General features: G+C 30.3%; 1 protein-coding gene and 1 long non-coding RNA gene across 27 annotated transcripts in view; one reads left to right on the top strand and one right to left on the bottom strand.

Moving 5' to 3' along the window:
• Ugalt (UDP-galactose transporter) overlaps window positions 1-14,504 on the bottom strand; it is a 75,902-nt gene that overhangs the window by 33,998 nt on the left and 27,400 nt on the right. For 11 of the 25 annotated variants that reach the window (XM_075362686.1, XM_075362672.1, XM_075362681.1 and 8 more), the window contains 2 exons: window positions 11,433-11,596; window positions 2,203-2,279 (listed from right to left, as the gene is read on the bottom strand). The exons of 11 other annotated variants lie outside the window; for them this stretch is intronic. In XM_075362686.1, the coding sequence (XP_075218801.1) occupies window positions 2,203-2,205 (3 nt within the window). In that variant the 5' untranslated portion in view covers window positions 2,206-2,279; window positions 11,433-11,596. The remainder of the gene's footprint in view (window positions 1-2,202; window positions 2,280-11,432; window positions 11,597-14,504) is intronic. 3 more of the 25 variants (XM_075362678.1, XM_075362683.1, XM_075362677.1) reach the window with 2 other exon arrangements.
• LOC142323270 (uncharacterized) overlaps window positions 1-14,504 on the top strand; it is a 30,886-nt gene that overhangs the window by 14,308 nt on the left and 2,074 nt on the right. The window contains exon 3 of one of the 2 annotated variants that reach the window (XR_012756068.1): window positions 2,364-2,449. The exons of the other annotated variant lie outside the window; for it this stretch is intronic. This is a non-coding gene — a long non-coding RNA (uncharacterized LOC142323270). Of the gene's footprint in view, window positions 1-2,363; window positions 2,450-14,504 lie in introns of those variants that run through there. 2 annotated transcript variants of the gene reach the window in all.

The raw sequence follows: 14,504 nt of genomic DNA, 5'->3' as shown, positions 1-14,504 counted from the left end.
AATTATTTAAGGGAGAATAGCTCACATATCAAACAGAGGGAGAATGGCTCACATAATTAATAGACATAAATCAAATAGAATTTAAATATACTTAATAATATGAAATGTGAATATCTTATTCATTATATATATATATAAACAATTTATATTATATACAAAGGCAGTCCAAAAAGTAATAGACCGATTTTTGGAGGGAAATTTAATGGTCACAAAGTGGAAGCCTGCAAAAAGCATACCCAAACATGTTGCACGAAAACCAGCTGTGTTGTTTATTTGCCATGTAATTAAATAAGCCCATTGTTATAGTCATTGAGTGTCAGTGATCGTTCCTGTAAAGTGTATTGGGTAATTGCCAAGAGAAAAAAATTGATCAATAAATGATTCAGTTTTGTGTCCATAAAAAAAAATCAGTTTCCAAAACATACTAAATGTTAAAAGAAGCATTCAATGAACAGTGTGTATCACAGCTCATGTTTTCGTTGACATGCTGAATTTTTGGCCATATGAAAAAGAGCAAATGCTGCACGCACATGGGTGAAGTCATGATAATCATCTTTTTTGATCATGAAGGATTCATTTACTAACATCAGGCACCTACAGGATGACTGTAAATGCTCTCTGGTACCTCAATGTGTTGAAGATAATGCTGACTCACTTCAGAAAAAATGCCCTGGAAAAAGTTGAAGAACTTTTATTGCATTACAATAATGCATGCCCCCATGTCATTCGATAGTCTGTGAAATTTTGAATGGCAAAGAATTAAAACGGTTCCTCATCCACCATGCTGTCCAGATCTAGCTTCTTGAAACTTTTGGCTGTAACTAAACGTGAAGAAGGAACTGAAAGAGTGAAAATTTGAGATGAATTTAGAGGTTGTAAAAGCCATGAAGGCGAAATGCAAATTGCTTTTGAAAGATGGCCTGGATTTTGTATCTGAAAAGTGGATCAAGCGCTGGAAAAAGTGTCTCTCTTAAGCGCAGTGTCTTGCGCTTAAGAGAGACTATTTTAAAAAGGAATGTGTAAGTGAAGATACATAATAAAGTTTTTTCAAAATACAGCTATCTCATTACTTTTTGGACCACCCTTGAATGAATACTGTTATAATGCATACCATACTGACCAATAAATAAGTTTATCTTTTTATCTGTATTGGGTCCATGAAAGATCTTACAATTTAAAATATTAATAATTTAGATATAAACTGCAGACATTACTGATGATTTTATGTAAAAAAAAAGTAACCAAAATGATTTAAAACTGAAGCTGTTACTTATCTGTAGAGGGATGTACAAAGCCACCAAATGTAATAAACAGAAATCTTACTCAACAGTTATAAATCCTCAAAAGAAGGTGCACACATTATATGATTTAAACAAGATCGGATACCATGAATCAACATAAGTTTAAAATTTGATTTAACAGACACTGTCGTCATGCCCTTCAATTCGTGCTTGACATGAAATGTTATGGCCAAGGAAAGTGTTAAACTCACAAAAAGGTATGGATGGTTAAAGAATTTTTAAAAAATGCTCTAGAGTGCAAGAGTCATTTCTTCATAATCATCCTAAGTCAACAGAGTTAAATTTCTCATTCAACTGTTATTAAATGCTACGGGAAATATTTAAAAATGTGTTCTTACAAACTTCAAATAGTACAATAAATAACAAAAAATTATAAGGTAGTAACTTCACATTTACTATGTTTGTTTGGAAGATGGTAATTTGTTTAATAAAATTAATTTTTCTGATGAGGCTACTTTTTGTATCTCAGGAAAGGTAAATAAACAAAATACCAGAATTTAGGAGTCGGAAAACGTATTTTACTCTTGAAATCTATAAATAATGTATTTAACTGATCTGTAATCAATTCTTTATGTTCAATTTTATATGTAAAATTTTTTTATGGATTTACTATATTGGTTTAAACCAAAATAATCTTATATGAGAAATTTAATAATTTAAACCAGAGCTACTTCTTATCGTAGATATATGAATTAATTGTTATATCAGCTAATTGTCAGAAGCTTTATGCTTTTTTCTTATGTTACCAGTATATTTGAAAGAACTATCCCAAGCCAAGTATGAAAACTATAACTCTTTCATAAGAACTAGTTTTTCTAATTTCAAATCTGAATAACTCAAAAACAGCTCATATAATTTTGATAAAATTTAGATATATGTACATATTTGTTACATAAATTACCATATCTATGAGGATATTTTTAGCACTTGCAAGCAGTTTTCAAAAAATTACAGAAAAAAAGTTATTTCCTTACATTTCTGAAAATGAAATTTAGATTAATAATAGAAAATAAATAAAATAATAATGATATGATATTAATAAATAAATTAATCTTTATTCAGATCTTAACATAATTATACAATATAAAGATTACATCAGGAACTGTTCTAGCATTTACCTGGAAAGATACAGGAAAATTGTGGTAAGCCTTCATCAAAATATCATTACAAAGTACAAAATGAATCAATCAATTATAGTAAACATTAATACAGCTAGTTATAGTAACCATTAATACATATACACAATAATGATTGCAAGAAATAATAGTGATATGCTATTTAAAGATAATCAATAAATAAAATCTGTACAGAATAAAATAAAAATTGCAAGATGTTAGTTGGTAAATATTTGAGTACATATTTATTTATTTATTATATTATTTATTTATTTATTTTCTGCCAAAATTTCAAGTTTATCTAAATATTGTTATTGATAAAAAAACTTCATCAACCAATAATATTGTTTCTGTAAAAGAAAAGCTTTTAATTTAATTTAAAGTAAATTAGTCTGAAGATCTTATATATTGGCAAGTAATTTATTATAGACACTAACTGAAACATAATAAGGTCTTATCATCATAATCACAAGACTAAAGTATTATGGTGTATCACATGAAAATAGTTCCATTATGTGATTTGATACAAGTGAATGTTGTTATTTTTTAGAAATAAATGACTATACTGTTTTTAGCAAAGTCTACACATTTATAAATAAAGAAATACATGTAAATTTCTATATAATAACATTACTAAAAATCAATCTACATGAATCATATTTACCAATACCAAACAAAGAACTGACTGCCCATTTCGATGTCCTGAAAACTCATTCTGACTTCTTCAAGTAGCATCAAGATGCAAGATTGAATTTGAATGGGAATGTACATAAACATAAGAATTACTTAATATAATTATAATCTTAGTTGTTCTCTCATTTCTGAGCAAAACATGGTTTGATGTTACTAACAAAATCAATTTGGTTATCCTATGACAAAAAAATATAACTAGATGTTCACAAGCAACAGAAATATAGTATAATCTGATAATATTCAGTACATCCAGACAAATGGATTATCCAAACCAATTCATGTGTCAGGGTATTTTAAATATGCATAATTTATTTTTTATGACATGTAGGAACTCCCAATTCTTTCATAATTTAATCTCAAGAAGAAATGAGGTACATAAAGTAGAAAAATTAACTTTTCCAAATTATAAAATTCAGATTTTTCATATTTACTCATTAAAGGCTATGGAGATTATAAATCTCTATATCCATCAGTTACATGGTTGAGTTTATAAACAAGTGTAAGCAGTTGTAGTCAAAATAGCACATTGAATTCACCCAACTGTTGTTTAAAGTAATGTGAATGACATACTGATTGTATTGAAAACATGATCAATACAATACTGATTGTATTGAAAACCTATTCCCTATTTTTCCGCCTATCTTTTTAAAAATTGATCAAACTAAAGATAAAGTTTGAATTTATTATTATGTACATTAAAAAACCAATTCAAGTAAGTAGTCACATGAATGGGATTACACTGCACTACTATTATCATAAATAAGAATGATAATCAGTTAATGATAAGTAGCTTTTTTATCTACTTGAGAGGTACATTAAAATCAGTTTGTTTTTCATATTTAAAAAAATCCATTCAGTAAATGCTGATAACTATTAAATTTTAATAAGTTTATTGTTGTATGAAATATAAAAATTTTGGGTAAAAAAGTTGTTTAAAATATCTATATTTAAAATCAGACAGAATTACTTTTTTTAAATTACCAGTCTTGAAAAAAAAAATTTAATTAGAGATTCAATTTAAAATGTTTTTTTAAAGCATTTCAATTTAATTTATAGGTTACCTTTAGAAACATTGATCAATAGGAATTATCTCCATATCGATACAATGTTATGTTCTTACAACAACAATCAAAAAAGTTTTAAAAATAAAAACTCTATCAACAAAAACTGTTACATAAGTGAATATACACACTCAAGCACCCAAATGACCTCTCTAAATAGAACTTAAGTAGGTTTTGGATCTCTAATACTACTTTCTTTATATACTGAATATTAAAAAGAAAGTTTTATTTTTAGTGAGTAAAAGATTATAAAATACTCTAAATCAGTGTTTCTCAACCTGTGGGGCGCAACCCCCTAGGGAAGCATGATAACACTGAATAGGCGGCACAAGCATATCGAAAAGAAAATATTATTAAAAAAATGTATTAATTTACTGAAAGGAAAGCAAAACAAAATACATTCTGACATAATAAATAATAAAATGCACATTTACACTGATTCAAGACACTAATAAATAGGATTGTATCAGCACTGCACAATGTATTTAATAATTAATTTATCAATACTAAATTAAAAACAAGTTTAGTGACTCCTTTGGACCTGTCTAGCAGAGCAAAATTTTTCAAAGGAAGGTTTAATATCAGAAATAGACACTCTGAGTTCTTTTACTATATTAAACTGAGGATCTATATTTTGTCTTCAAAGAAGCCACTACAGAAAATCCAGTTTCACAAAGGAAGGATGTTGAAAATGGTAATAGTATACAAAATTCTCTTGTTTTCAGTACAGAAAACTCATCATCCAACCCTGCCCAAAATTTGAAGACTGATTTATTACTAAATTGTCTTTTCATTTCGCCTCTTGCTGTGAAGTGTATGAAGATTTCTTCTTCAGCAGTTGAGGTTGAGAGCCCTTCGGAAGTATTTTGAAATGGATCCCTAACCTACTTGTAACTTGCTGCCAAGTTGTCAGCAAGAAAATACTTTTTAAAATTCTTTGCCAGCATGGCTAAATGATTTTCAATGGTTACAAAAATAACTGTCACATGTTGTTCTTCAGCCTTGTAAGTTTTAACACATTCATCCACATTTGCAAACATTTCTAGGTTTTTTGCTTTAACTTTCTGCTCCACAATTCCAGTTTTCTACAAAAAGCATTAACTTTATCATTTGTATCCAGCATATGCATATTTGCTACTTGGAGTTGAAGATTCAAGGTATTTAATTTCTCGAATATATCGATCAAGTAGCTCAATTCCATCACAAACAAAACTTCTCGGCTTCCAGTTGATTTTCCTCTTCTAGAAAAATGGCGATTTCATAAACAGGTTGCAAAAATTTCTTGTGATAACCATCTTGCCTCACAATAAAATAATAACATTGAATGTACTGCACCCAGGTCTTTACAAAGTGCAGAAAAGATTCTAGATTTTTCTAGAATCTTTAACTTTCTGCTTTTCTGCTTTCTGCTTTCTGAAAGCTTTAACTTTCTGCTCCACAATTCCAGTTTTCTACAAAAAGCATTAACTTTATCATTTGTATCCAGCATATGCATATTTGCTACTTGGAGTTGAAGATTCAAGGTATTTAATTTCTCGAATATATCGATCAAGTAGCTCAATTCCATCACAAACAAAACTTCTCGGCTTCCAGTTGATTTTCCTCTTCTAGAAAAATGGCGATTTCATAAACAGGTTGCAAAAATTTCTTGTGATAACCATCTTGCCTCACAATAAAATAATAACATTGAATGTACTGCACCCAGGTCTTTACAAAGTGCAGAAAAGATTCTAGATTTTAGGGGACTCATTTTTATATAATATACTACACTTACAACTGTCGTTAGCAGAATATTCAGACCAGGACTCATTTCTTTGGAAGCCAGAGCTTCTCTGTGAATCATGCAATGTGTCCAGACATACTTCAGGCATTTTTGTTTCACAAGTGCTTGTATACTTTGTATCTTCCAGACATTGAACAAGCACCATTGGTGCATATTCTGACGCAATTTTTCCACTCTATGCTTGCCACATTTATAAAATCATTTAAGGCAGCAAATAAGAAGAGTACTGTTGCTTTCAGTTCTATTGGTTAGCAGAAAAGTAGTTCTTCTACTGATAGATAACATACCATCATAAAATTGAACATAGGCAATGAAATGAGCATTTTTATTGCTATCTGTTCTGCCTCATCGAGCTGAATTGAAAATAATTTGACATGCAATTTCCCGAAAAGCTAATGGTGTACATCTTCAGCTATATCATCAATTCAACGAGCAACAGTATCATTTGATAGAGGTATAGACTGCAATTGTTTGGTAAAATTGTCTCCAAACATAGTTTCTACAATCTCAATTGCAGCTGACAAAATAAGCTCTTCATCAAATGGAGTGAAGCTTTTTACATCTGACTACTTTATATAAAACTTTGTAAGAGGCCAATAAAGCTTTTTCATTTAAAGACAATTTTTTTTTTAAATTATGCTTGCTTTTTATATGAATTTAATTTTAATTTGAAGAATTCTCAGAGTTTGTTAACATACTCACTATGAAGCGTTTCCAAATGTCATTTAAGTTTATTAAGTTTCATGCTGTCTGCTGCCAACATTTTTGAGCAAATGAGAGACAGAGGCCTTTCTTTTTCATTTACTTCAGTACTGGTAAAACCCAAAATTTAGGTATTCTTGAGAATATTTCTTGATTTTATTTTCGGAACCACACTCATCTGTGCACTTGTTGTAGCTTCACTATCATCTAATGCTCACTTAAAAATGTATCCATGATTCTGTATAAACCTCTGTCGTGAATATTTATACCATGAATTGCAATTAACATGCAAATTATAACATATACATTCATGATAGATTCGATAATGATAGAAGGATCAACTCGACTGAGATTGGCTGGAATTGAACGAGGTGCTGCATTTACACATGTTTGTGCAGGCAGTAACACAGACATTCCAGAATGTTCGAGACAAATCAGAACTTCTCGTGAAGTGGCGAGAATGTCCGATATGGCTGACATAAGACAGAGAGCAATAGAGAGACATCAATTCTGGTTTTGTCAATGCAGAGTTTGGTGTTGCGAAACATTAATAAATTTACTTATTCTTGGAAATTTGTAAATTTTGTAATTAAGATGGTAATGTAGCTTTAGCGTCAAAATACATTATTACTATATACATTTTTATTGTATGAGAAGGGGGCACGATGAAAATTATGATTGAAAATTGGGTCGCAAATACTGAAAGGTTGAAAAACACTTTTCTAAATTATTATATCTCAAAAATAAGTTGAATAACTATATGGGAAAAAACTCCTGTTGTAATAACACATTAATATTAAAAGTACAGGAAAATAAATAGTTAGGTATGTAACAATGTCACTATTTCATAGTACTGCACTATCAGTTTAACATCTGATGCACCAAAAATACTCACTAGGGTAATTTACAAGCAAACTGTGATGGAAGGAGTGTTGGTGATGTCATGTCCAGTTTCAGAAAGAGCAAGAAAAAAAGGAGACTATTCGGACCCTTAAACTAACTTTATAGCACAGACTTTAAAAAGAACAAACATCTAAATGGGATTTGTAGATCTAAAGAGAGCATTTAATATTGTAGAATGAATAAAAAATTTTTCAAATTTAAAAAAAAATTGGATCAGTAGAGAACAAAAAATTTAGAATCAGTAGAGGTAGAAATAATAACAAGCGAAGCAGAGAACGGCGGTCTCTAATTCAGAAAGTGAAACAAATCTGTAGTCCATCCCCATTGCTTATCAAATCATATATAAAAGAACCAATACAGAAACTGATCGGCAATTTTGAGAGCAGAGTAACTATTCAAGGAATAAAAATAAACATGTTCAGATTCCCTAATAACATTAGCACTTTGATAAAAACCAAATGAGTAAGAAGAAATTCAATTTGAAAATAAATAATGTAAAATGAAAGTAATGAAACATGACAAAGAAGGATATTGAGGAATTATATATTAAGATAAGAAAATATAATATACCATAAATTGCAGAATTTTGTTATTTATTCAACATGTTATCTTTTTGTTGTCAAGGATGGATGATGTAGTAAGACTCAGAGTTTTCATTCAAAAAAAAAGAAGAAGTTTGCTTGTATCAAATTACAGATCTAAGAATTAAAAATATATTCTTAAAAATATTTGTGTACAACACTTTATGGAAAAGTGAAATGTGGACGATATGAAAAAAGAAGAAAGGAAGAACGAACAGTAGAACAGAAAGGAAAAGATTAGGGCTACTGGAATGCGGTAAGAAAGGATGAATACATAATAATTATGTTGAGATAATATTAATTTATCATGAAAGTAATTATGTCAAACCAGACAAATGAATTACGACTCAAAAAAAAAAACCTCAAAGTTTCTGTGAATAAATAGTCTATTGAGGCTTTGTACAACAAATTATAGTAATATTGGTGAGGTTCAACCTTACTATAACAAAGGCAAACAGTAATTAAGTAATAAATTAAATAATAATAATATACCAATAATAGGTACCAAAATAAATGAAAACATTAACTGGTATCTACAAATAAATATAAATTTAGTGACCCAAATTTTGATAATCAATAAATTGTCTTTTTGGTAAGGAATTTGAATGATATTTCTTAGATTTAAATTCAATTAATATAAACTCATAATATTGCCAAAATCATAAAAAACAATAAAATATCCAATAAAATTTTAAGAATATGAGGTTGGCTTTACCCAACAGATAGCTCAACTAATAATTTGGCTTTTTATACAACCACCAAGATAGAAACATGAGTCCTAGCTGGTTCCACATGTACAGCTGCCATCACACTGAGCCCCAATAAAGAAGCAACTGCTCTATTAGCTACTAAAGGATTCCAGCATCACAGATGTAGCCAGGTTGGTGGCTAAATAGGATTTCAGCATCACAGATGGAGCCAGGTTAGTGGCTAAATAGGATTTCAGCATCACAGATAGAGCCAGGTTGGCGGCTAAATAGGATTTCAGCATCACAGATGGAGCCAGGTTGGTGGCTAATAGAATTCCTATTTACAAAGGAAGAATAATTAAATTAAGAAAGTGGGAGGATTTAGGAAGGATCAATGATCAATCTACAGAGGCACCCTACTTCTCATTAGGATAGCTTACTGTCCTGTTGAGAACTAAATGTTATAGGTAATAATTCTGATAAGTAAATATATAAATAAATATGGTTATGATTTTAACAGGACATAAAAATGAATGAATCTTGTTGCTGAATCTTAGGATCCTAAACAGCAGCTTATAAAACATAATGGCAATACTATATCAGAAACTGTCAAGAAATAGTGTCCTAAATAATAAACTGAAGAAAGGATAAAATACAATAGCAATATATATTTCTATAATGGGTTTATGTGAAACACCTAAGTTAAGCAATACTGTGGAATTTTTATTCTGATGAAATGACTATCAACTCAGCATATAGCCGACTGCATAGAACAGATATAACCTACAACACTGCAGATATTAAAATAAGATCACATTAAGTTTTTGTTTGCTTATTTTATAAATTATACAAAACATTTCATCTTTGATAACAATCAGATAATTCTGCCTACGATTTGCTCCAATATGACTGAAAATCTTACAGAAGAAAGTGGGAGCTTATTAAACAGATATGACAAGTAATTTAGGTAATTTTTTAATGGTTTCACTACTACTTTCTTTTCATTAAATTGTCTCATTACATTATTTACTTATTACTTTTATACAACATTTAATAAGTTCCTTATCAGTGAAAGGGATTTTTATTTTTTTTATTATTAACAATACTTTAAACATATTTTGCTTAATAACTTGACAAAATATTAACCGATTTTCCTGATTATCACATAAATAAATAGTTTTTAAACATCATTTCTCTCATTAACCCCTGAAAGTAAAATAAAAAGAATCTCAATAACTAGCCGACTTTGAAAAAGCCAACAAAGAATAATACACTAAGCCTCTTATAGTATAACATAGTCTTATTATCAAAGATTTCTTAGTGTATTATTGTATAATAATGTAAATGTTTTAATGGTACCGAAAGCTGAAATGATGGATAATGAGTGTAATTGCTGTGCCTTCATGCAAACCGACCACGACCTTTTACAAATAATAAACACGTGCTATAGCCAAGGTGATTAAGCTATTAAAAAACATTACTGTGGGATATATTTTCAGAGGTATTTAATAGCCTATGTATATCATAATTTATTTAATAATATTTTATGTTTTTGATTAAATTTTGTTATTTAATTCTATTGTATCACTAATCTTCGACTTATTTAAGCTTTAATTTTTTTTTGTGGTAAAATATTGATGATATAAATACAGACAACTGATCCCTGCTGCAGATTTTTTAGAAGATATTACATTAATATATAAATGCTGTCAAACAGTAATGGTTGCTAGCAACCTGACATGAATCACAAGTCACTTCCAAAAATTATATAGCTACCTTTAAAAATAACAAGCATCCTGCGCCAACCTTATTAGGAAAAGTGAAGAGCAACAATTTCTTATCTTCTTCTTTACTGAGCCAAATATACATCTGAATAACAGCATGCCAAGCCCCTAAAATGTAAGCGATATTAAACCCTAATAGTGACACCTTCATTCTGATCGCCACAAGAACTGGCTCCATAATGAGCACCATTACTATCAAAGAGAGCAACAGATTTGATGCCTCTTGTATCTCAGATACTTCATATGTCTCACAACCAAAAGAGAGATCAAAAACCGTTTCAGTAGTGAAACAATGTGTTGCATTATATATAGTTCTACTGAGCAAGGTAAAATATATTGATAGTTTACCATAATTGTTTATAAATGTTTTAAATTAAATCAGTATGTTTTAAGATATATAATGATGTGCATAGAAAAAAAAATTATGTATATTATGACCATTCTATTTATAATAAGTCTTAAGTCTTTCAGTTTGATACGCAATAAAAAAACCATTTTATTTTATTTATTAGAGTGTACAAAGTGAATGATGGCCTACATAAAAAGTGACGGAGATAATATAGAAGGATTTTATTAAAATTTGTTAATACTAAGCCAAGTTATAATAAAATTATGTAAAATATATTAACAATAAAAAAATAACAATAATATTTGTGTTATTGAGCAACAAATAAGTACCATGTAGTGAACCATTACTAAAATGAACAAATTTTTAAACAAGATCTGGAAATACCATTTTGGCAAGAAAGAATTTCCAAAAAAATCCTCATAAAAAATAAGTACAAATAATTTTGTTCATTAATATTAGTATCACAATTACCATCTTTTCTGCTTCTACTTCAACATTGACAGGTTGGATACCCTACTCCTCACTTCGATACTATATTCAAATTTCTTAAAATTTCCTCTCCTGAGACTTGAAGTTCTTAAATGAGTTCCACCACAAGATTTGCTTTCTAGCCAGAATGATGTTTCCTGATCAGTCTGTTTTAAAATACCAATACTATTTTTTAATGTTTATCATGACAGGAAAGAACTATTCTTGATAAAATATTCCACAACACATTATCAGTAGAATTAAGTAATATAAATGAAGTGATATACTGATAAAAGAACTAAATATTATGGTTCTACAAGGCTCGGCTGATAAATTTTGCACATATATGGATAGCGTTGGAGTGAAGAGATATTGGAATGAAATAAAAAATGAATAAAAGTACAGCACCTTAGCTACAAAATGCAGTATTTATTTTTCAATATAATACCCTTTTCCAAACGTGTAATAAATTTTTACATTCCGTCACTGAAAAATTCTGGCGGTCTTTCTCGGATCCAAGTGGTCACAGCTTCCTTCACCTCATCATTGGTGGTGTAATGATTACCTTTGAGATCTTGAGATGAGGGAAGAAGTGGAAATCGCATGGAGCCAGATCCAGTGATTATGGCGAATGTGAAATAGGCTCAAACTTCAGCTTGCGGAAAGCCATCAGAGAATATGTGCTGTACCCATCGTGCACAGATTTTACAGTAACCCAATTGCTCTATAATATGGCCTACTCTTCTTTAGATATGCCTAACTGAATAGCGATGCATTGCTGGGTAATTTGCCGGTCACTTTGAAGTAAATTGTCCACCTCCTTTCGATGTTTCTCATCAGTCACAGAAACTGGTCATCTGTCGCAAGATGCGTCCTCAATCATCACTTTACCAGCTTCACATTCACAAAATTTCAGCGCCCACCTACTCACAGTACTCCTGTAAACAGTTTCACTACCGCAAACTGCTTTTAAACAATGAAAAATAATTGTAGGATTCATATTTTCTGCTGTTAAAAATTTGATTACTGCGCGCTCTTTTAACTGTGATAACATATTGCCTATAACTGACTCCATTTTAACTGCTATGGAAAACAAACTGGTAAATGGACTTCAATGCATTATTGCAGGTTTGTAGAAGGGGATTTTAGCTATCATGTGCTGCCATGCCCAACTTGATAGCACCTTTTGCCTCCGTGTAGCACACTAGTGTACAAAATTTATCAGCCGAGCCTCGTATACTGTCTACTAACTGGATATTAAGATCACTGCTGCAACCCAAGATGGGCTTCAATGAAATATTGGAATTAATATTTCACATAATTAAGAATTATTAATATTGAACTAATAATATTAATACAGTGAAACTTCACTTGATTGGTCATTTGCTATGAAAAAAGTTTTGTTTGGCTAAGGAGAATATCTGTACAAAAAAGCTGTTCGACTGGATGTTAATGATTTATGTATTATTTTAGTTAAAATAACTCTGTGTAGTTATTTCGTGATCATTGTTGAAAATAGAACTTATACTTTAAAAATAAATAATTTTAATAAAATTGATTCTGTATAGAAATTTTTTCAAGTAACGGAACGGAAGATTATAAATACTGTACATTACCACAATGTAAATAACCATTTTCAAGCATGTGTTGTGTAGTGGGGGAGGGGAAGAGAGACTAATATTTTAGATATAAGACTTGGATGTCTGATGTCATTCTTTGAACTCCTTAATAACACAGTCGACTCTCAATAACTCAAATCCTAAGGGAACAAGAATTACTTTGAGTTATGTATAGTTCGAGTTATGATATGACTTACAGAGGTTATAAATTATTACAGAAAATCCAAAATACTGAAAATAGTTTACTACTGTATCCTTTTTAACATTTTTTGTTATACTTCTCCTTTTTGAACCCGTAGGTCTTGTCAGAAAGACATTTGTAAAATAAATCAGCTTTGTCTGCATTAAAAATACCTTTTGGGTTGTAAGTTTCAATCATATAAGACAGTAAAGCCTTCCGCTAAACACGCACTTATCATCCATGCCGCTTGCACTTTCATCACAAATCTTCTAAAAAATAATGTTATGCTACTTTTTAAGTCTTCTAGCCAACTATTACTCACCTTAAATTGTACATGTTCCAAAATTTTAGCAAAATTCTACCTTTTCTTTCAAAAGTGGACCCCAAAAGTTATGATTTTGTCTCTCCTCAGTTTTAACCACTAACAATGCACTTTTAAAATCAGGAAACTCTTCTCTTTTTCACTTACATTGTGAATTACCTTCATTGAATCATCTCAGAATCTCTGCCTCATTCTTTGAAATTGTAGGTAAAGTGATAGATGGAATGTTAAACTCAGCAGCAATGCCTGTTTTTCTTTCCCCTGTATTCACTGCTTGGATAATCTTAAATTTATCTCCGATAAACAAACTGTTCACCTTTCTCTTAGCACTCATTGCAATATACTTAACTTCAATAATATCATGCACAAATACACACACACACACACACACACACACACACACACACACACACACACACACACACACACACACACACACACACACCACTCACTAAACCACAACTGTTGTAAATAAAGTTAATAAGCCAAACAAGGACAATGGTCACGCACAAGTGAGAACATGCTATATTGACAGTTGTTGGCAGAAATTGATAAGTTATAATATACTTGTCAGATTAGGGATTCAAGTTAGCCAGGCTCCATAGCAAGAACTTTAATATAAAGAGGTAACATTCGAATAATAAAGGTAACGTTGTATAAGGTTTTGATTTAGACACGGGTTTTTGAGTTAAAGATGTAATCATTAGATCACTTTGACTTATAGAAGTACAATCTCCCACAATAAATTTTTGAGTTATCCACTGTTCTTTTTCACGCAAACGTTTTCTCAAAGAGACAAAAAAGTTCATGTTATCAAGGATTTTGTGTTGTCAACATTCTTGTAATCAAGAGTCGACTGTACTCGCCAATTTTTATAGAAAACCCTTTCTATAGTGAGAAAACCATTTCTTACTGAGGGTGTCATAGTGATGACACCCATATCCTACTGATTA

Source organism: Lycorma delicatula, chromosome 4 (assembly GCF_047948215.1).
Source record: "Lycorma delicatula isolate Av1 chromosome 4, ASM4794821v1, whole genome shotgun sequence".
Taxonomy (NCBI): Eukaryota; Metazoa; Arthropoda; class Insecta; order Hemiptera; family Fulgoridae; genus Lycorma; species Lycorma delicatula.
This window is presented reverse-complemented; position numbering and strand designations above follow the sequence as displayed.